At 49.4% G+C, this 23,389-nt stretch overlaps 1 protein-coding gene and 1 long non-coding RNA gene across 2 annotated transcripts; both read left to right on the top strand.

The window, feature by feature from the left end:
• The first annotated feature begins 1,405 nt into the window (after positions 1-1,405).
• LOC134034257 (RING finger protein 150-like) lies at positions 1,406-14,606 on the top strand. Its single transcript, XM_062478661.1, has 7 exons — positions 1,406-2,224; positions 6,447-6,697; positions 8,615-8,686; positions 9,052-9,134; positions 9,222-9,318; positions 9,563-9,764; positions 13,928-14,606. Exons 1-7 carry the CDS (start codon positions 1,777-1,779, stop codon positions 14,032-14,034), a joined length of 1,260 nt encoding a protein of 419 aa, XP_062334645.1. The 5' UTR covers positions 1,406-1,776; the 3' UTR covers positions 14,035-14,606.
• Positions 14,607-16,321: 1,715 nt separating this feature from the next.
• LOC134034210 (uncharacterized) lies at positions 16,322-20,025 on the top strand. Its single transcript, XR_009932211.1, has 2 exons — positions 16,322-18,333; positions 18,515-20,025. It is a non-coding gene; the product is annotated as an uncharacterized LOC134034210 (long non-coding RNA).
• The last annotated feature ends 3,364 nt before the right edge of the window (positions 20,026-23,389 follow it).

Here is a 23,389-nt window from a genome sequence, read left to right as displayed (position 1 = left end):
CAAAATGTATTTTACGTTAGCAACACACGGTTCATATACTATAGCTTGCAAACCCAGATTATCGTAGCAAGCTCGTTAGCCACCAGTTTATCATATCTCGACATCCTACTTCTAGCTAGCTAAAGACAATGGCTTTAACTCTATGCATGTGCATGTAATGAGTCGACTATCTTATATTATTTATATTATAACACTGAGCTCTAAATACACTAAATTATAATACAAAAGTTACCTGACTAGTCCACCACACGTTCCACACTTGAAGAGGAAGTTACGACTGTGTGGTCCGTGCAAATTCTTCCGAGGTGAAATGAAGACTAGTCGATCGCTATCCTACTTTGAAAACAACATCTCCGGATTCACGTGTAGTAAGAAATAAGTTAATTATAGATTTTCCTTCATTTTATCAACAAAAGAACATTTTCTAACACAATTTTAGCAAAATAAAAACATTTCCACATGTAGCCCACATAAGTACGTTTTAGGGGAAATGTTAGCTCTCCTGTGGGGGATAACGGGTCCTGCAGACTAATTATTACACCAGATGGCAGAGATGGGAAGTACTGTAGGCTTGAATATGATTTACGTAGACTTACGTAGATCTTACTTCACTATAGCCTACATTTTTTCTGACAACTTTTTACTCAAGCTTTGAAAGGTTGAAAAAATATTTCCCCCAAAAGGGCAAAAGAAAAGGTTGAATCATTGAGTAGGCTACTTGATGAGGACGCTAATATAGCCTATTCTGTTTTAATCTACTCAGTTTTAGGCTTCTCTGTTCTCCTTTCCTCCTTTCACTGTGTGTCTGGAAAAAAAAGTGTCGAAAAAAAGGACGTTATGGATGAGAGGGAGTTAGCGATGTCGACATTCCTGATTAGGCTACCCATATACTACATATGAAGGAGATGTTGTAAATTTTCGGTGTCAAAAAGGATTCCTGGCAAATGCGTCTATAATGCATTTTTGTATTAATGTATTAACATGTTGTGATGTCCAGTTACCTGTGTAACACTATAACAGGTGTAGTAATGGATACTTTTTACATATGCCCACACTTCTTTACTTTAACTTGAGTGAAAAAGTGTAGTCGGTACCTCAGCTTTTACCAGTCTTTTTAAACATGAGTATCTGTACTTCTACTTGAGTGAAGGATGTGTGTACTTTTGCCATCTCTGCTCAAAGGGGAATATTTATTCTGAACAGTTGAGTCTTAAATCTTGAACAGAATTACTCAAGTCTCGCGCGTGACCACGGTCGGGGGTAGAAACCCAAACAAAGGTTCGGCTACCCTCGTCTATCTTCGTGAACCCCGCCCATGTCAAGTGTACACGGTTTTATAAACACGCTATGTAATCCTGTGTAGCCCAGGTGGGTGGAGTTTCGCACTCTAATCCGAATGAATAGCTAGAATGATAAACCCCTCTCAACGGGCGAAAAAATAACACAATTTGAGGGACCCATAATTTACCCTACAGACTGCTCGTCACGATCGACCAAAAACAACATTGCAGGGCCGCACCTCCCTGTCAGTTTGACTAGACAGCCGAGACTTCGACATAGTAGTGCAACTGGCGCCTGACCACAACCAACTCTCGCAAAGTATTGACAATGGCCCGGTAAACGGTTAGTCCTGAAGGCAGCCAATTATCCTGCGTTCATTAAATCTCTCAAGGATTGGCATCGCCGTCTCGCTGTGACAAGCAAAGCGGAGCTTTCCTAGACTGAGACAGACAGCATTTGAGGAGTTGGAGAGGGAGCAGTTGCCGACCCCGAACCATGGCAGTGTCCCTTATTCAGGCATGCCGCAGTCTGGCTCTTTCGACGTGGCTGCTGTCCTTCTGTTTCGTCCATTTGTTGTGCCTGGACTTCACGGTGGCGGAAAAAGAAGAATGGTACACAGCATTCGTAAACATCACTTACCTGGACCCAGTGACTTCAGAAATCAAAACGGAGAAGACCGAATGTGGCCGTTACGGGGAGCATTCCCCAAAGAAAGAAGCTCGTGGGTTTGTGTTGATGCCGTCTCACGAGAGACGAGCGTGTGACCCGAACGTTAAATTCCCGGTACCTGTCCACGGCGGTGCATGGGTAGCCTTGATTTCTGCAGGCAATTGCACGTACCGGGAGAAAATTCACAACGCCGCGAACCGCAACGCGTCTGCAGTGATCATTTATAACCTGGGCTCCAGTAACGCCAACGACACCATAACGATGCCCCATGCAGGTAAGAGACTGTGACATGACCCGTCAACACAGGACTAGAAGTTACAATTGGAGAAGGTGCTACGGGTAGGTAGCTATGCTAGGCTTCTCTGTAATCGTTGTGCGGTGGTTCTGCGGCCCAACCTATTGCCTTGGTGGACATCTCTTCTCTGGCCAAGAAAGGCAAGTTCATGGAAATCAGACGTATTATTCAGCGTACAAGTATCAAGATATAGCTTTCAAACGTCGATCAGTGCCTTCAACAAGTAGCTGTTTTATGGTCCCTTGTTGAGTAGACGTTTGAAAAGAACATTTTCATTTTGAATTAAGCAACAGGTCAGCTATCAGAAAACTACCACCTGTAGGAATGTATGTATGTCTCTGTGTGTAACCTGACTACATGTAATCACTGTGTTAAACAGCAAACCACCATAAAACTGTGTGTAGGCCTGCAAGCTATCCCCAGCCGCCAGACTCCATCAGGGCAGGCGTCTCTGGTGTCTCTAGAGCAGGTCTCTCCAGAGCAGAGGTAACTGGTGTCTCTAGAGCAGGTCTCTCCAGAGCAGATGTAACTGGTGTCTCATATTTCCAGAGCAGAGGTAACTGGTGTCTCTGGGGCAGGTCTCTCCAGAGCAGAGGTAACTGGTGTCTCTAGAGCAGGTCTCTCCAGAGCAGAGGTAACTGGTGTCTCTAGGGGGAGAGGGAGAAAGAGAGGAGGGAGAGAGTGTAGAAAAATAGAGAGAAGACTGTAATTGAACATGAACATTTACATTTAGCAGACGCTCTTATCCAGAGCGACTTACAGTAAGTACAGGGACATTCCCCCCAAGGCAAGTAGGGTGAAGTGCCTTGCCTAAGGACACAACATCTTTTGACACTGACGGGAATCAAACCAGCGACCTTCTGATTACTAGCCCGATTCTCTAACCGCTCAGGTGGCTGAGTTGAGTCTTATGCATCCGACTTTAAACACGGTGATTGTGGCAACCATTTTTTAGTTCATTTTTTCTCATGAGGTGTTAAAGTGACGATCACATCCTATCATAGGCCCCCACGTGTAAAGATGGATCTGGCTAGGAGCTGGCCTGGCTCAGTGTGACACAGAGAGATGATCGCTGGACTGACTGGCTCAGTGTGACACAGAGAGATGATCGCTGGACTGACTGGCTCAGTGTGACACAGAGAGAAACCTGCATCGTTCACTCTGTCAACAACGGACCTGACGCAAGCTGCCTTACTGGAGCTGAACGGACAGGATGAGGCGACCAATGATCTTACTGTGTCTGCTGATCCCCCCATCCCCATCCCCATCCCAGCCTGTCAGACTGGTGTGTGAGGACAGGGCCATCCTTCGTTACCTCCTGAAAGATGAAAAGCTATTTTTGGGAACTGCTGGCCTGCTTCCAGCCACAACTCATACCCAGATGAGCAGATAGAGGGAGGAGGACAGGGGGGAAGAGGGGGAGGATATATAGGGGCACAGACGGAGAAAGAGATTGGCTGAGAGACCAAAGAGATCAAAATGATGGAGGAGGTGGAGAGAGAGAGAGGAGAAGAGGGAGAGGAGTTGATTTGTCCCCTGCTGTGAGCCCATGGACCAGCCAGAAATGTGGACAAGTGCCTGGAGACTCCAAAGATCTGCCAGCCTTTAGCCCCTTAGGCTTAAAAACTAATGCTTCAGCTGTGGCATAATTACCACACACTACATCTAACTGTCATGTCTAGGGCTCATTTTATCTATAGGGGAGGCTGGTCTGTTGGTCTATGTCATGCTAATCAGTGTTGCTAACCAGCTACATGACCCTCAGCTAGACTGATGCTACAGCCCTGTCTGCTTAAGCATTCTCACTATTGTTTCCCTGTTTCTCTTTATTGTGAGAATGCTGTTAAGCATTCCTACATAGACAACCTAGGTGTCAAAAGTTTCGTCTTGGTAGCGCTTGAGTTGCTTCTATTGGGATTTACGTTCCGTTGCATGGTTTAGGCTCAAGTTACGTTTTTGTGGCGAAAAGTGAAGCTAACGGTGGCTAATTTGCTAGCCACAGTCACTGACGTTACTAACGTCACTACGTCACTAACGTCACGAAAACACGCGTGACTACCTTTGGCAGAACATTCGTTTCGCATCTGTTAACTTGGGGGATAGCTAGGCTAACTATAGCTTTACTGCAAGGCAGCTGCAGAAACGCCACAAGCAAAGAGGCCAGGGTGATAACTATTTACTCATTTTACTTTGTGATATGACACACAATTGTGATGTGTAATGTACAATATAAGCTGATATTATTAAGGAAGTACATCTACTTTCGGAAACAGTAGTCTACTATTTCACTGAAGTATTAGCATCATGACATTAGCCTGTGTTGCCCGGGAAACACATACTACAGTGGTCTATGATGTAGCGTTATCTGTTTTCAATCGTTAAAATAAACATTCCTCACATATACATTTTCGTTGTAGGATTTATTCTGACATTAGTAAACGATTTGTTGGTGAAATTACCATTACCTGTGGTTTCAAACCAGTGTACTGTATCTCACTGCAACGCTGTAGCCTACGCGAGACACTACACAAACATCTAACGCTACACAACTGTTTAGGAAGTCAAACGGCGACAGAACATGTTCGGCACTCCCCTTACTTAAATCAAAAGTCTATCTAACTACTAACCTGAACTTCATTGCCACAGCCTAAACGTTGTCAATCTGTTCATGAAAATAATTAATTTCAGCCTAAACCGTACAACGGAACGTTAAATCCAATTCAACCAACGCAATCGCTACCAAGACGAACACAGCTGTAGTCTAGTACTGTACCGTAGTAGTACAATTTACCGGGGCAGCTTCTCCACACAGGGCTATATCGCATTTTGCGTTGTTACTGACAATGATCGCTACCAGTGAGCTTTTTATGAATGAGCGATTTTCCACTAAATAAATGTCAAGCTTATTTACGTTTTGGGGGGCATATTTTCAGTTAGCAGATGGTACTGTTTGAATCGCGATTCCATCTTCTACTGCCGGGTAACGTCGTAGAATAATCTTCAAAGGGGGTTCTTTATTAATGAATGAATGCAATGAGTAGGCTAAATGCCTGAAAATATAATGAGAAGGGAAAAACTTAAAATGACGTTTAAGTCATAGAGATTAGGTCAATTTTTACACCGGTCTGCCAAATTTATTCGTTTTGATTCAACGATGAGGCAGCCTCTTGCAGGGGAAATGAGAAGACATCTATTTCATTCTACACTTCACTCGTATTTTCAGTTGTAAATGAGCAGCAAAAAAAAAATGCTTTTAAATCTGTGTAATCTTTATAAATAATAAGTATGCATTTTTATATAAAATATACAGAAATATCAGTTGTAAAAATGTCATTCAAAAACGGACCCCTGTGCAACCGACGCAAGCAAGCACACCCTACAATTTCCCCAGAAATTGTACCCTCTCTAGTTCTGTTTGTATTAGTCTTTGTTCACTTTGAGGGCCCACATACACACACAGACACACCACACACATACACACACAGACACACCACACACACACACACACATACCCAGATGGCCATGGTCACTAAACCCTTGAGTCTGAAGCTCAGCTGAAGACCTCTCAAACCTGAGGCGGTCTGCACAGTATCCAGGCAACATGATTACATCGTTCAGCAACAACACAATTCTGTCCCTGTTTACCTGGAGATCTTTGTAACTTTTTCCACTATCAGCCTCTCTTACGTGCGTACATTTAGCCACTACCACCCTGCCATATCTCTCCCTCCGTCTCCGTCTCTCTTTCTCTCCATCTCTCTGTCCTTCTCCATCTCTCTCTCTCTCCATCTCTCCATCTTTATCCATCTATCCACCCTTCCATATCTCTCCATCTCTCCCTCCATCTCTGGGTAGTTCACCCCAGGGTAAGTTAATGTAACAGTCTTGGCTCTGTAGTTCTGCTTGGCGAGCAAGGGTATCCCAGAAGGCCGTGTGTCTGGCGGGCTTGCCTAGAGACTATAGACAGACAAACACACACACTACACACACACACTTTCAGTCTCTTCAGTCAGACTCTTTGCTGTCGCCTCTCTGAATATAAACAGACTATAGTGTTGCTAGTTTAAAGTTAGTGTTGTCAGTTGCAGTAGGGTTAGGGTTAATGGTGTGTAGTTTGGTTTCACTGAAACACCGAGCCAATCATCCCGCTCTGCTAGGACCTTCACCTCACCCTTCTGTCTGTGTGTGTGTCCACCATCAGGTACGGGAGACGTGGTAGCCATCATGATCCCGGAACCTAAAGGTCGCAAGGTCGCCGCCCTGCTGGAGCGTAACGTCACGGTAACCATGCACATCACCATAGGAACACGTAACCTGCAGAAGTATGTGAGCAGGACGTCGGTGGTGTTCGTGTCCATCTCGTTCATCGTGCTGATGATCATCTCCCTCGCCTGGCTCGTCTTCTACTACATCCAGAGGTTCAGATACGCCAACGCCCGCGACCGCAACCAGGTACACACACACACCTACACACACACGTAGACAGATAAGACTCTGAACGGGCGAGCCAGCAGGAGGGCCTCCAGGCCTCTCATCTAACATACCCGCCTGTCTCCATGGTTACTGTTGACACAGCAATCACTGAGCCTGGCACCTTCTCATGACGTACCTGGATAGTCCTACTGGTCTCTCTCTCTCTCCTACACCCTACTGGTATCTCTCTCTCCTACACCCTACTGGTATCTCTCTCTCCTACACCCTACTGGTATCTCTCTCTCCTACACCTTACTGGTATCTCTCTCCTACACCCTACTGGTCTCTCTCTCTCTCCTACACCCTACTGTTATCTCTCTCCTACACCCTACTGGTATCTCCCTCTCTCCTACACCCTACTGGTCTCTCTCTCCTACACCCTACTGGTATCTCTCTCTCTTACACCCTACTGGTATCTCTCTCTCCTACACCCTACTGTTATCTCTCTCCTACACCCTACTGGTATCTCTGTCTCCTACACCCTACTGGTATCTCTCTCTCTCCTACACCCTACTGTTATCTCTCTCCTACACCCTACTGGTATCTCTCTCTCCTACACCCTACTGTTATCTCTCTCCTACACCCTACTGGTATCTCTCTCTCTCCTACACCCTACTGGAATCTCTCTCTCCTACACCCTACTGGTCTCTCTCTCTCCTACACCCTACTGGTATCTCTCTCTCCTACACCCTACTGGTATCTCTCTCTCCTACACCCTACTGGTCTCTCTCTCCTACACCCTACTGGTCTCTCTCTCTCTCCTACACCCTATTGGTCTCTCTCCTACACCCTACTGGTATCTCTCTCTCCTACACCCTACTGGTCTCTCTCTCCTACACACTATTGGTCTCTCTCTCTCCTACACACTATTGGTCTCTCTCTCTCCTACACCCTACAGGTCTCTCTCTCTCCTACACCCTATTGGCATCTCTCTCTCCTACACCCTACTGGTCTCTCTCTCTCCTACACCCTACTGGTCTCTCTCTCTCCTACACCCTACTGGTCTCTCTCTCCTACACCCTACTGGTCTCTCTCTCTCCTACACCCTACTGGTATCTCTCTCTCCTACACCCTACTGGTATCTCTCTCCTACACCCTACTGGTCTCTCTCTCTCTCCTACACCCTATTGGTCTATCTCTCTCCTACACCCTACTGGTCTCTCTCTCCTACACCCTACTGGTCTCTCTCTCTCCTACACCCTATTGGCATCTCTCTCTCCTACACCCTACTGGTCTCTCTCTCTCCTACACCCTACTGGTCTCTCTCTCCTACACCCTACTGGTCTCTCTCTCTCTCCTACACCCTACTGGTCTCTCTCTCTCTCCTACACCCTACTGGTCTCTCTCTTTCCTACACCCTACTGGTCTCTCTCTCCTACACCCTATTGGTATCTCTCTCTCCTACGCCCTACTGGTCTCTCTCTCTCTCCTACCCCCTATTGGTATCTCTCCTACACCCTACTGGTCTCTCTCTCTCTCCTACACCCTACTGGTCTCTCTCTCTCTCCTACACCCTACTGGTCTCTCTCTCTCCTACACCCTACTGGCCTCTCTCTCTCCTACACCCTACTGGTCTCTCTCTCTCCTACACCCTATTGGTATCTCTCCTACACCCTACTGGTCTCTCTCTCTCTCTCCTACACCCTACTGGTCTCTCTCTCTCCTACACCCTACTGGCCTCTCTCTCTCCTACACCCTACTGGTCTCTCTCTCCTACACCCTACTGGTCTATTATTGAATCTGTTATTCACATTTGATTTATAACCATCTGCTAATCATGATCATGTTTAGAGGACAGCTTCACCTTCCACCGCACGGTTCTTCTCCTCACATTTCTCTCCCATGGGTTGCCAGGTCGGTTTCGTCTTATCCCCCTTTTGCTGTTTGTGTTTTCAGAGGCGTCTGGGAGATGCTGCTAAGAAGGCCATCAGCAAGCTGCAGGTTCGGACTGTGAGGAAGGGAGATCAGGTATTTTTTATTTCACCTTAACTACTCTTGTGTTTGGGCAGTAAACTGCACTAATGTAGCTCTGATCATATTGACACTAGAATAACTGCTTTAAAACAAGTGGGTGTAGAAGTCATTATTCTCAGGCTCCTGAATCATCAACCAGAATGATTCCTCTAACAGTTTGGCCTTGATTGGTCAGTCGGTCGCGGGTATCCAGACAACTGGGGGTTGCCAGGTTTCCAGACAACACATATTCAGATCTACTGACATGTTTCACAGGAGCAGCCTGTTGCGGTAGCCATGCCGATGTGATTGATAACTGACCTCAGAGAAAATGACCCTGTCAGGCTCTGAGACCTGGTGTTCCGTCCTGTGTGTTGCAGGAGATGGAGGGGGACTTTGATAACTGTGCGGTTTGCATCGAGGGCTACAGAGCTAATGACCTGGTCCGGGTCCTGCCCTGCAGGTCAGCCAGCCGCTGCTGGGACACATCCATCACCAGGATTATCACCCCGGAAGGATTTCCTGTATTGATCTGTGTGTGTGTCACCAGGCATGTGTTCCACAAGCACTGTGTGGACCCCTGGCTGCTGGAGCACCGTACGTGTCCCATGTGTAAGATGAACATCCTGAAGGCCCTGGGGATCCCGGTGAGCAGGGGTCAGGGGTCACCTCAGGACTACACAGCTGTAGTCCTGTAGCTCGGCTAGGACAGTTACTGGTTTGATGATTAGTCCGGTTAGTCCTGTTGGCATGTAAGGGAGGTGGGGGGCAGCTAGCATGGTTAACATGGATGTGGGGGGCAGCTAGCATGATTAGCAGGGATGTGGGGGGCAGCTAGCATGGTTAACATGGACAGAGGGTTCAGACCAGTCTCCGTGTTGTCTTCCGCAGTCTAACGCAGACTGCCTGGACGAGATTCCCCCGGACTACGAGACTTCCCTGGGCCCGCCCACCAACGCTGCTACAGGCGCCAGCGATGTGACGGTGAACAACAGCTCCGTGGTGCTGGACCCAGCGGGGAGGGAGGGGGAGGCCGAGGGGGAGGCCGAGGGGGAGGCGGGGGAGGCCCTGGAAGCACAACACATCTCTCGGGGTGAGTATGGAAGAGGGGGAGGGGGGGGGGGAGTGAGGGAGGGAGGGACATTCCTCCTGCAGCTAGCTAGCTCTCTCCCAGATCACACTCACATCGCGAGAACCTGTACCTGTAGAACCTGTCTCTGTGTACCTGTAGAACCTGTCCCTGTGTACCTGTAGAACCTGTCCCTGAGTACCTGCAGAACCTGTCTCTGTGTACCTGCAGAACCAGTCTCTGTGTACCTGCAGAACCTGTACCTGCAGAGTGTGTACCTACAGAACCTGTCTCTGTGTACCTGCAGAACCTGTCCCTGTGTACCTGCAAAACCTGTCTCTGTGTACCTGCAGAACCTGTCTCTGTGTACCTGCAGAACCTGTCCCTGTGTACCTGCAAAACCTGTCTCTGTGTACCTGCAGAACCTGTCCCTGTGTACCTGCAGAACCTGTCCCTGTGTACCTGCAGAACTTGTCCCTGTGTACCTACAGAACCTGTCTCTGTGTACCTGCAGAACCTGTCTCTGTGTACCTGCAGAACCTGTACCTGCAGAGTGTGTACCTACAGAACCTGTACCTGCAGAGTGTGTACCTACAGAACCTGTCCCTGTGTACCTGCAGAACCTGTCCCTGTGTACCTGCAGAACCTGTACCTGTAGAACCTGTCTCTGTTTACCTGCAGAACCTGTCCCTGTGTACCTGTAGAACCTGTCTCTGTGTACCTGCAGAACCTGTCCCTGTGTACCTGCAGAACCTGTCTCTGTGTACCTGCAGAACCTGTCCCTGTGTACCTACAGAACCTGTCTCTGTGTACCTGCAGAACCTGTCCCTGTGTACCTGCAGAACCTGTCCCTGTGTACCTACAGAACCTGTCCCTGTGTACCTGCAGAACCTGTCCCTGTGTACCTGCAGAACCTGTCCCTGTGTACCTGCAGAACCTGTCCCTGTGTACCTACAGAACCTGTCTCTGTGTACCTGCAGAACCTGTCCCTGTGTACCTGCAGAACCTGTCCCTGTGTACCTGCAGAACCTGTCCCTGTGTACCTGCAGCACAACATCTCTCTCACACCTGCCTGGCCTACCTGCTTCCCCTGCTCATCCTGCTATGCCAGGATCCAGGTCTTACTGGGGTTCTGAAGGGATGCTGTTTCCTTGTTGGGGGGGCAGGGGAAGGATGATTTGTGCGTTGCGCAGCATATTGCTGAGTCGTAACTTCTGGCTAGGTAGCGACACACAGCTTGTCACAAGCTTGTACATTAGCCTTATTGTAGCCTGTCAACGAGGCTGTCCCGAGCAGTAAAACAAGTGCTCCCATCTCCATACTGCTCCCTGAAGTGTTTACCTTTGTGAGTTTAGCTAACGAAACGTTGCTGCCCAGAGAACAGGGCTGATCCACACTGAGCCCCCTCCACTCGTCATAATTACCCTCTCTCTTTTACTGTATCCCACCCCCCCCTCTCTCTCCCCCCCTCTCTTTCTCTCTCTCCCCCCTCTCTCTCTATGTCTCTCTTTATCTCTATCTATCAAGTCCTCCTCAGTGAATAGCAGCTGGCATCACTTGGAGCATGTCCTGGCTTGACCAGCACTCCTGCTGTTACCTAGACCTTTTAGGAAACACACACACAGACGAACTGCATCACCCTCTGATTTCTATGTAACCAAGACAATGAGGAGACACTGCAGTTTTAACAGTTACATGTCAGCATTCTGTTCCTCTCTCCCTTTCTCCTTCCTCTCTTTTCCTCCCTCCCTCTCTCTCTTTCCCTTTCTCTCTCTCTCTGTCTCTCCTTCCTCACTTTTTCCTTCCCTCCCTCTGACTGTCCCTCCCTCTTCTCTCCTTACTATTTTCCTCCCTCCCCTATCCTCCTCTTTCTCCTTCTCTCCCTCCACCCTCCCTCCTTTCTCCCTCTCTCTCTCGTACTCTGCGTTCACCTGCGAGGCTGTTGCTAATCTTTCCTCCGTCTTAATGAGGCTGAGGGCAGCTGAAAGTGCTTCCTCTACGCTGTGGGGGTGCGTTTATTTAAATAATTTCTGTCATAGAAGCAACTGAAGATCCTGATTGTAGCAGTGCTTTGTGAGTGTGGTGGGAAATTGATTATTGGGAAGGTGGCAGTAGTCTTTGTCCTCCATTATGCTGAATCCTAAACGGCTGATGGATTTCCTGTTGTTTCACAACAAGCAACTTGCTGCAAACATACACAGTATGTCAACAGCAGCGGCGCGAGCTTCTTCACAGCCTCGTAGTTGTTGTCATCCCGTGTCAGTAATGAACCCCGGAGATAACGAGGCTTTTGTTGCGAGCGCCCGTCTCCTCCCGACAGCAGCGTGAGATGAACGACGTCGGCAGTCTCGCCGGACGGCCGCTGCCGGTGAGGGAGTAGCGAGGGCCTGGGTCTGTCAGAGTGAGGGATGAGCCGTGTCGGTGATCCGTCACAGTGGGTGAGGTGTGAGGAAGGCTAGCGCTGTGGGAGTGTGTTTGAGGCTAGTGCTGTGGGAGTGTGTTGGAGGCTAGCGCTGTGGGTGTGTGAGGGAGGCTAGCGCTGTGGGTGTGTGAGGGAGGCTGTGGGTGTGTGAGGGAGGCTAGCGCTGTGGGAGTGTGTTGGAGGCTAGCGCTGTGGGTGTGTGAGGGAGGCTAGCGCTGTGGGAGTGTGAGGGAGGCTAGCGCTGTGGGAGTGTGTTGGAGGCTAGCGCTGTGGGTGTGTGAGGGAGGCTAGCGCTGTGGGAGTGTGAGGGAGGCTAGCGCTGTGGGAGTGTGAGGGAGGCTAGCGCTGTGGGAGTGTGAGGGAGGCTAGCGCTGTGGGAGTGTGAGGGAGGCTAGCGCTGTGGGATTGTGAGGGAGGCTAGCGCTGTGGGAGTGTGAGGGAGGCTAGCGCTGTGGGAGTGTGAGGGAGGCTAGCGCTGTGGGAGTGTGAGGGAGGCTAGCGCTGTGGGTGTGTGAGGGAGGCTAGCGCTGTGGGATTGTGAGGGAGGCTGTGGGAGTGTGAGGGAGGCTAGCGCTGTGGGAGTGTGAGGGAGGCTGTGGGTGTGTGAGGGAGGCTAGCGCTGTGGGTGTGTGAGGGAGGCTAGCGCTGTGGGTGTGTGAGGGAGGCTAGCGCTGTGGGTGTGTGAGGGAGGCTAGCGCTGTGGGAGTGTGAGGGAGGCTAGCGCTGTGGGAGTGTGAGGGAGGCTAGCGCTGTGGGATTGTGAGGGAGGCTGTGGGAGTGTGAGGGAGGCTAGCGCTGTGGGAGTGTGAGGGAGGCTAGCACTGTGGGTGTGTGAGGGAGGCTAGCGCTGTGGGAGTGTGAGGGAGGCTAGCGCTGTGGGAGTGTGTTGGAGGCTAGCGCTGTGGGTGTGTGAGGGAGGCTAGCGCTGTGGGTGTGTGAGGGAGGCTAGCGCTGTGGGTGTGTGAGGGAGGCTAGCGCTGTGGGAGTGTGTTGGAGGCTAGCGCTGTGGGAGTGTGAGGGAGGCTGTGGGTGTGTGAGGGAGACTAGCGCTGTGGGATTGTGAGGGAGGCTAGCGCTGTGGGAGTGTGAGGGAGGCTAGCGCTGTGGGTGTGTGAGGGAGGCTAGCGCTGTGGGAGTGTGAGGGAGGCTAGCGCTGTGGGTGTGTGAGGGAGGCTAGCGCTGTGGGTGTGTGAGGGAGGCTAGCGCTGTGGGATTGTGAGGGAGGCTGTGGGAGTGTGAGGGAGGCTAGCGCTGTGGGATTGTGAGGGAGGCTAGCGCTGTGGGAGTGTGAGGGAGGCTAGCGCTGTGGGAGTGTGAGGGAGGCTAGCGCTGTGGGTGTGTGAGGGAGGCTAGCGCTGTGGGAGTGTGAGGGAGGCTGTGGGAGTGTGAGGGAGGCTAGCGCTGTGGGATTGTGAGGGAGGCTAGCGCTGTGGGAGTGTGAGGGAGGCTAGCGCTGTGGGAGTGTGAGGGAGGCTAGCGCTGTGGGAGTGTGAGGGAGGCTAGTGTTGTGGGAACTGATTTGTTCCCTGATTCACCATGTTTTCACCACGGTCTCTTTCTGTGGGCTCAGGGCTCCCCCTGACATGGCTGTAGTCCTAACATGGCTATAGTCCTGACATGATACCTGTTTCCAGTTGTGTGGGGTGGCCATTTTGTGTCTTGTTGCTGATCAGTGGCCCCCATCCTTGCCTTTTGCATGGGGCGTCCATCTTGTGTCAAGGTTGACCAGGTACTGACCAGTTGCTCCTGTCTCTCTCTGTTGCAGGTGATTCAGACAGATCCCTCATAGTGGCCGAGGTGGGCAGGGCCGAGGTGGGCGTGTCCACCGCAGAGCTGTCCATCCAGCTGCAGGATCACCTGGTCAAGTCATGAGCTAATCACAGCCGAGCAGGAGGCACGGGTCACCGCGGAAACGAGGTTCCGGAGGAGCAGCTTTGGGGCGTGGAGCAGCTGACCCTCCCAGCGCAACACTCCCTTTCTATCCCCACTGCAACACCCACCAACACAGAGGTTCCTCCAAGCTGCCAGGGTGGGCCGCCCGCACGCGACCTGCAACACCCCCCCCTCCTACTCCCCCTCCCCCCCACCCCCCTTAGTGGGGTTGCCAGGGAAACCAAGCAGCCCAACCACAGCTCCAGTATTCGCTCCCATGGGCGAGGCTTGTAGTTGTCGCTGTGGCGACCTCACGTGTTAAGCGCCATGGAAACGTGACTGTTCCAGATTTGTCTGTACAAGAGCACTGCCAACGTTCTCGAGAACACTAACACCGAGGGCCAATCCACCTGGCTTCACTAACCCCAGAGGAAGACCCATGTAGAGATGATAAAGTGATTGATCCAGTTGTGTTCTGTAGGAGTTTACATCCGGTATGTGTGTTCCCACCAGCATTCTTATCAATTCCAAATGACGAACTCCCAAATAATTGTCACGCTTGTGTTTCATGTTAGAAGTGTTCACCACAAACATGTTAGAAGTGTTCACCACAAACATGTTAGAAGTGTTCACCACAAACATGTTTTGGTGCACAACTGGTTTTCGGCACAACTGGACACGATGCTAGAAGGCCTCATCTCAAGCTCAGGCCTGCCGACAATCGCTGGGGCGAAAGAGGCTGGGCATGATGTCAGCTACGACTACATGCTTCATAAGCACAAACCCTCCACACACACTAGCAGGGACACTAGCAGGGGACACTAGCAGGGGACACTAGCAGGGGACACTAGCAGGGGACACTAGCAGACACTAGCAGGGACAATAGCAGGGACACTAGCAGGGGACACTAGCAGGGGACACTAGCAGGGACACTAGCAGGGGACACTAGCAGGGGACACTAGCAGGGGACACTAGCAGGGGACACTAGCAGGGGACACTAGCAGGGACACTAGCAGGGACACTAGCAGGGGACACTAGCAGGGGACACTAGCAGACACTATCAGGGACACTAGCAGACACACTAGCAGACACTAGCAGGGACACTAGCAGGGACACTAGCAGGGGACACTAGCAGGGACACTAGCAGGGGACACTAGCAGGGGACACTAGCAGACACTAGCAGGGACACTAGCAGGGACACTAGCAGGGAAACTAGCAAGGACACTAGCAGGGACACTACCATGCGGACCAGAGGAACCATGACTGTATCCACAACGAGAAGCCATCAACCCGCCAGAAACCTCCACCGCTGAAACAAGCTCTTGTGCTGTTTGTAAAAAGGCTGTTTTCGTCATTTAAACTATTTTTACAGAACAGGATTATTGGTTATGGTTGCTTCTGTTAAGTTTGTCCGCTTTGCAATAGATAAGCTATCCTTGTCCTGTTTGCTGGTGCTAACGTAGTGTTAGCAGGCATGCTAGCTTGTGTGTAGTCAGTTGTGTCTGACTAAGTCCAGGGCTGCTAACTTTTCAAAAAACCTTGGATTGAGATTTGGTGGGGCCAACCAACATGTTGCTGCGTACAAAGCACCCCCCCGAGACGACATTTCACATGTTTGCCCCCCCCCCCCCCCCCCCCCCGAGACGACATTTCACATGTTTGCCCCCCCCCCCCCCCGAGACGACATTTCACATGTTTGCCCCCCCCCCCCCCCCCCCCCCCCGAGACGACATTTCACATGTTTGCCCCCCCCCCCCCCCCGAGACGACATTTCACATGTTTGCCCCCCCCCCCCCCCCCCGAGACGACATTTCACATGTTTGCCCCCCCCCCCCCCCCCCCCGAGACGACATTTCACATGTTTGCCCCCCCCCCCCCCCCCCCCCCCGAGACGACATTTCACATGTTTGCCCCCCCCCCCCCCCCCGAGACGACATTTCACATGTTTGCCCCCCCCCCCCCCCCCCCCCGAGACGACATTTCACATGTTTGCCCCCCCCCCCCCCCCCCGAGACGACATTTCACATGTTTGCCCCCCCCCCCCCCCCCCCGAGACGACATTTCACATGTTTGCCCCCCCCCCCCCCGAGACGACATTTCACATGTTTGCCCCCCCCCCCCCCCCCCCCCCCCCGAGACGACATTTCACATGTTTGCCCCCCCCCCCCCCCCCCCCCCCGAGACGACATTTCACATGTTTGCCCCCCCCCCCCCCCGAGACGACATTTCACATGTTTGCCCCCCCCCCCCCCCCCCCCGAGACGACATTTCACATGTTTGCCCCCCCCCCCCCCCCCCCGAGACGAGCTTTCACGGGTGTTCGCGCGTCTATGTTGCTTCACTCCGTGTGCCTGCGCCTCGTCCATTACTGTTTACAACGTTAGCATGACTACTTGGTTGGTGTTGCCTTCTCAGCGTGAGAAATACAAGGTGTGGCGTGAGAGCGTGTAAACTGGTTGAAATGCGTGTGTCTCACAGCCAATGCGTGACAGTTGGCAGCCCTGTAAGTCTGCTGTTGGTTTGCTGGTCAATAGCACATTGAAGTTCACAAATTAAGGTTGAATTGGCCTGAAGTTGATTTGAATTCAGAGCATGTTGGTGGCATCAATAACCAGATGCCTTTAGAGGAAACAGGTTGTGTGTCGGCCATTTTGAGAAAGGATAAAACAGTCCAGAATGTTCAACAGTCGGAACTGGATACGGAAGAAAACACCCAACGAATTACATTTTAATATAAAAATACGTTAATTTTTTATTTAAAAATGGAAAAATAGATAATGGAGGATAATGATTACAGATGAAGAGTAGGGTAATAAAAAAATTTAGTTTGTCAATTTAAAGAATCTCTGAGATACTCAATTCAGAAGATTATTTATTTTGTTTTTATATATGTTTTTTATTGACATTTTTTATAAATTCCCATGATGTATTTTGAGTTAAATTTACATTAGAGAACGCTTGAACCATGGTATCTGGTTCTAACCTGTTCTCCTGTCCACAGGATTGTATGTTGCTAGGAGATGTGTTGCTAGGAGATGTGTTAACGGAATGTTCTTGTTATTGAAGTACATTCCATTTTTGTTTTCCCTTATTTCACCAGCCAGCCAAGAAGTTAGTCATTCCTCAAGCAAGCCAGTTAGCCAGCCAGTTAGTTAGTTTGCCAGACAGACAGACAGACAGTAAGTTAGCCAGACAGACAGACAGACAGACACTAAGTTAGCCAGACAGTTAGTTAGCCAGCCAGACAGTTAGTTAGCCAGCCAGACAGTTAGTCAGCCAGCCAGACAGTTAGTCAGTCAGACAGTTAGTTAGCCAGCCAGACAGTTAGTCAGCCAGCCAGACAGTTAGTCAGCCAGCCAGACAGTTAGTCAGTCAGCCAGACAGTTAGTCAGTCAGCCAGACAGTTAGTTAGCCAGCCAGACAGTTAGTCAGACAGACAGTTAGTTAGTCAGCCAGACAGTTAGTCAGTCAGCCAGACAGTTAGTCAGTCAGCCAGACAGTTAGTTAGTCAGCCAGACAGTTAGTCAGTCAGCCAGACAGTTAGTCAGCCCGTTAGCCTCCTGGCAACTGCATTAAAAGCACATATTATTACCCACACTCCCCCTCTCCTTGCCAGTCAGTGAAGAATAACAAAATGAATGGCCAACATTTCTAGTCTTCTACCAAAGCTTAGACATTACTGACTAGTTCCTCTTGGATTGTTTACCTGAGAGGGTGCTCATGATAGATTCCTAATATCTGTTTGAATGTTTTTTTTCTCCATTAAACATCAACATAGAGTGGTTCTAAAGGTTCACCCCTTTTAGCACAGTGAAGAAACTTGTGTCAGAGATCCTGCCACTACTGTCCAGACCCCAGCTAGGCTAGTGTCAGAGATCAGCTAGGCTAGTTTTAAAAGCTTTATAGTTAATATTTATATTTTGTCGGGGTTAGAAATTGATCTTTGGTTTCCATAGAAACATGCACTCAGGATCAGGAGGTGTGTGAAGAGAAGCCCTAAGTCATCTATCCCATAATACTTAAGGTCCATTAAAGACCTCTATGTCCTCTATCTCTCTCCCTCGCCCCCCCCCCCTCTCTGCCTCTCTGTCTTTCACACTCTCTCCCTCCGCTCTGCCCCCCCCTATCTCACTCTCTGTCCTCTCTCTCTACTCCATACGTTCTCTTTTTGTTGGTAAAGCAATGCAACCACATAAAGAAGTAGTTGAGCTGAAAGTAGCCGTTTCCTCTTATGAACCCCTCAGTCTCTCTGTTAGAGCACTGGCCATGCTTGGATGTGTCTTGGGAGGCGTCTCCCTGGTCGTTCTGGGTCAGCCTCAGGTCTTCTGGGTCAGCCCCAAGTCTTCTGGGTCAGCCCCAGGTCTTCTGGGTCAGCCCCAAGTCTTCTGGGTCAGCCCCAGGTCTTCTGGGTCAGCCCCAGGTCTTCTGGGTCAGCCCCAAGTCTTCTGGGTCAGCCCCAGGTCTTCTGGGTCAGCCCCAGGTCGTACTGGGTCAGCCCCAAGTCTTCTGGGTCAGCCCCAGGTCGTACTGGGTCAGCCCCAGGTCTTCTGGGTCAGCCCCTTATCTTCTGGGTCAGCCCCAGGTCTTCTGGGTCAGCCCCAAGTCTTCTGGGTCAGCCCCTTATCTTCTGGGTCAACCCCAGGTCTTCTGGGTCAGCCCCAGGTCTTCTGGGTCAGCCCCAAGTCTTCTGGGTCAGCCCTAGGTCTTCTGGGTCAGCCCCAGGTCGTACTGGGTCAGCCCCAAGTCTTCTGGGTCAGCCCCAGGTCTTCTGGGTCAGCCCCTTATCTTCTGGGTCAGCCCCAGGTCTTCTGGGTCAGCCCCAAGTCTTCTGGGTCAGCCCCTTATCTTCTGGGTCAACCCCAGGTCTTCTGGGTCAGACCCAGGTCGTACTGGGTCAGCCCCAGATCTTCTGGGTCAGCCCCTGGTCATACTGGGTCAGATTAACCAGGCCACCTTGAACCATACAGAGAGACTGTGGGCTGGTACTACTACTACTATCTCCTACTACCCCTTCTGAGGCTTAGGCCGCCAACATGAGTTCTCCAAGCATTTGGGTCCTGAGCCAACATCTCAAGCTGTCCCCAAGTGGAGCCCATTTTCTTGGCATCTGCCTCCCAGTCTCTGCGCCAGGTGTTTCGCGGCCGACCTCTCTCTCTTTTCCCTTGGGGATTCCACTTGAGGGACTGTCTTGTGATGTTTGTGGCTGGTTTGCGGAGGGTATGGCCTATCCATCTCCAACGTCGTTGGAGGATCTCTTTGTCCGCTGGCTTTTGGCTGTGGGCTGGTACACAGCATTGAAATGATTATCCATTTCCAAACATTAAGACATTTAATTACTTTACTAAAGTGTCGTAAATAAAGCATGTGTAATCCTTAAGATTGTGTTTAGCCAGTTGCAAGTGATCAATAATTTGATTATTTCAGGTAAAATGAGTAAGAGTGTTGTCGATTATTTACTTGTTTTATTTCTCTGAGCTTGTCTCTTTCTTCTCTGGATGAAACACTAGAAAGCACTTTAACACTTGAGGAAGACACCATCCACTAAAAAGAAGAATAGTTAGTAATGAGTGCAGTTCAATACACTGTACCTTGTTGCTAAGAAAGGGGTGTCCAGCAATGGACTGGATGGGCTGTTTTGCTCATGCTGAAAAATCCTTGTCTAGAACTTGAAAGCACTTTCAACAGCGAGAATCTTTATTCGCGTAATTTTTAAAAAAATTAAAGTTTAGGCTTCGTCTTTGAGATGTGAATGTGAGAATGTGAGTGCTCGATAGCAGTTGTGGGGGTTTGAATGGGTGTTTGTTACAGTTAGTACAATGTAACCTGCAGAGGTCTACAGCATTGTTTATTTTGTCATATAAAGGATTATGTGTATAACTATATATATTCAAACCTTGTTGATGCTATAGACTGTTTCACTACCCTGTTGCACGTGTACGTATGGGTCAACAATTGTAAAGTTAAATACATTTTATTCAGTTTTTTACAGCTTATGGCCTCATGTTTTTATTCTGGCAGTTTCACCTATTTTTATTTATTTAACTATTAATACCCACTCAATAGTTGAGTGCAGTTATGTAAATGGATACATGTTAGATATAATTAATTCACCTGTAACATGCAGTGGAAAATAATGCATTAAAATAATGCGACGACCGCACAATTATGTCTGAAATTTAATTATAAACACAGACTGTGTTGAAGAATGTGTTGGCCAGATTAATTTAGTTCTCTTTCCCCCCCATACAGACCCTCCTAGCTACAGCTATATCTGCAGCAGGTGTTGCTGTAAACACCAGGGGCCTGTGACGTCATCACGTACAGTCCTTATACTTGTCACCAGGCACCGTGATCCTGGACCCCAAGCTACAGGGACAGCTGGCTGTTATGCAACCACAGGGCTGGGACCCTCCCCCCGTACACACAGCTGCTACACAACATTCCACCATGACACACCCACCGAGTCCTGTTACGGTGTATGGGCTGGTCTCCAGTATATCTGTTCTCGTTTCCCAGGGGAAAACTTTGCAGGTCGCACCCACCTGCGTGCACGGCTGGGAGAGTGGGATTCCTGTCCTGCTGTGAAGACAAGTGGGCGGATGCTAGTCCTCAGGGGGGAATCAAATGGGACCAGAAACAGGACTTGATGGCTTTAGTGTTCCTGTCAGAAGAGAGGGAAGCTTCGGAGGGATGGAGGATGAAACAGGAAGAAGGAGAGGGAGGTTGTTATGTTTCGGAGGAGTGGAAAGTGGGGTTGCTGACAGGAGAGGTTGGGGTTAGAGAATGTTAAACGAAGATGCATTTCCTGTTCCGAGGCTGTCTAGAAAGCCTTCAACAACAAAATACTTCCTTCTTTCCCTCCCTCCCTGCCTTCCTCTCTCCCAAGGATTGAAATAGTCCAGGCATAGTTGAGGTTATAATTGAGGTAGATGAGGTGTAGTCAGGTAGACAAGGTGTCGTCAGGGTGGTCAGGTAGACAAGGTGTAGTCAGGGTAGTCAGGTAAACAAGGTGTAGTTAGGGTGGTCAGGTAGACAAGGTGTAGTTAGGGTGGTCAGGTAGACAAGGTGTAGTTAGGGTGGTCAGGTAGACAAGGTGTAGTCAGGGTAGTCAGGTAAACAAGGTGTAGTTAGGGTGGTCAGGTAGACAAGGTGTAGTTAGGGTAGTCAGGTAGACAAGGTGTAGTTAGGGTGGTCAGGTAGACAAGGTGTAGTTAGGGTGGTCAGGTAGACAAGGTGTCGTCAGGGTGGTCAGGTAGACAAGGTGTAGTTAGGGTGGTCAGGTAGACAAGGTGTAGTTAGGGTGGTCAGGTAGACAAGGTGTAGTCAGGGTGGTCAGGTAGACAAGGTGTAGTCAGGGTGGTCAGGTAGACAAGGTGTAGTTAGGGTGGTCAGGTAGACAAGGTGTAGTCAGGGTGGTCAGGTAGACAAGGTGTAGTCAGGGTGGTCAGGTAGACAAGGTGTAGTCAGGGTGGTCAGGTAGACAAGGTGTAGTCAGGGTGGTCAGGTAGACAAGGTGTAGATAGACGAGATTTAAATCAGTTTAGCAGTCGTTCTAGTCATGATGGATCTGTGACGTCAGCCAGGAAAGGAAGGAAGTAGGTTTAGGATTCAGATAGTGTGTTTTGGTGCTGACACAGTTTCAGACCTGTGGGTTCTGGGTGTGTTTTGGTGCTGATCCAGTTTCAGACCTGTGGGTTCTGGGTGTGTTTTGGTGCTGAATTCTTTGTTGTTGTCTTGACATGATTGTGTCTTGTATTTGCTAACAGTTGGAACAGCTTTGCAGGGTGAGGGTTTGGGTTTGTTGCCCATGGCAGCAGTCTGGGTGAGAGGATAGAGGTGAGCATACATTGCCCTCTGCTAGTCAGATGCTGTAATTGCTTCTTACGATTGCCAAGCCTAGATTTGCCTGTCAGTTTGTCATGTTACCAGGAGAGGGCACTATAAGCTTTATGTTGTAAGGACCCAGGCACAAAGCAGGCTTTAATGAACCCTTTCATAGAATCTCTCCCCTGCCCTCCCCTGCCCTGCCCTCCAGGTGAACACCTCACATGGGACCAGAGGAGGGGATGAACACCCCAAGATGTTCTTGGAAATTCTGATTGTACTCCTACAGTTCCAGTTCCTGACCAAGATGACGGGGAACATTTTGTTTAGTTTCTCAGTAAAAACGTTTAAACTTTCATCTCTCGTTTCCTAGAATGATGCAATAGTTATAACAGTTGCTTCTTATTGAGCTTTGCATAAGTAACCTTTAAAGATCAGATCCCATCTTCTCTCTTAAACTGATGCCACTTTGTATCGTTGCTGGAGGGCTGACATTCTTCATTTGTTCTACAGTTAGATACACAAAGGGCACATCATTCACGCTAGTGTTTATGAAACTGGAACATGCGTTTCCCTTAGTCCTAGCTTTTTGTTGAGTATTTAAAGTCTCTCACAGTTTGATCATTGTTGATCATTGATCATCTATGGTGATTTGAGACTGATTGGTTGTTTGGTTGTTTATCCCTGTAGCCCAATATCAGATAAGTCTTGGATTGTTCACAGAACGACAGACCTGTGTTATTGACCCGTATTCCTACATTTACTTTTGTACAGTTGTATCTTTCTAACATTCTGATTATCTATTCCTTTTGGGGTTTTCAACCAGAGACTACATTTTAGTTTTTCCCTGTGAAATGCAATGAAGCATCGCTTCCCCAATGTTTTAAGGATGTCATAATAGGGATGTTGTTATTTTCAGATACTGAGCTATGAAACTGATATTCCTGTTCTGAGACAGAGAGAAACAAGAAAAAACAAGACAGAGAGAGAGCGAAAGATCAACAGGGAGAGAGAGACACATAGGGGAGAAACAGAGAGAGATATCTTGTGGGGAGATATATCTTTGTGTGCAACACATATCAAGACAGACAGGTTGTTTTATCCTCATTGACTTATAATGGAACTCTTGTGGTTTCTAACTAGGTTTGCGAGGGTGCCTTCCCCAATGCAAGCTCACCTTTTACCATAACCTGTCTGTGAGCACACACACACACACCCCTCCTTGTGGTTTGGGGTGAGAAGGTTGTGTATGTACAGTGATCCCCCCACACACACAGATGGCAACCTCTGCCTTACACACACACACACACACACACACACACACACACACACACACACACACAGAGAACAGAAAGTGTTTTGCAGATTTATGACTCCACCGTAGCAGACTGTGAAACCGTGTTAGTTTCGTCCGCTTTCCAGATACTGTAAAAGAATACACCGAGTCATAACTTGCCCATCTAACCTTCCACATAGGAGTTTATGAACTCAACATGTGTTGTCAACAACATTGTTTTTGTAAAACGTATTT

The sequence above is a fragment of the Osmerus eperlanus genome, chromosome 14 (genome assembly GCF_963692335.1).
Source record: "Osmerus eperlanus chromosome 14, fOsmEpe2.1, whole genome shotgun sequence".
Lineage (NCBI taxonomy): Eukaryota > Metazoa > Chordata > Actinopteri > Osmeriformes > Osmeridae > Osmerus > Osmerus eperlanus.
Note: the sequence above shows the minus strand (reverse complement) of the source record. Positions and strands in the feature narration are given on the sequence as shown.

Bases quoted from the DNA above. Each gene is read 5' to 3' on its own strand.
- LOC134034257 (XM_062478661.1), top strand. From the start codon at position 1,777: ATGGCAGTGTCCCTTATTCAGGCATGCCGCAGTCTGGCTCTTTCGACG. The intron at 6,698-8,614 runs GTACACACACAC...TTGTGTTTTCAG, and splicing joins ACGCCCGCGACCGCAACCAG to AGGCGTCTGGGAGATGCTGC. The intron at 9,765-13,927 runs GTGAGTATGGAA...TCTCTGTTGCAG, and splicing joins AGCACAACACATCTCTCGGG to GTGATTCAGACAGATCCCTC.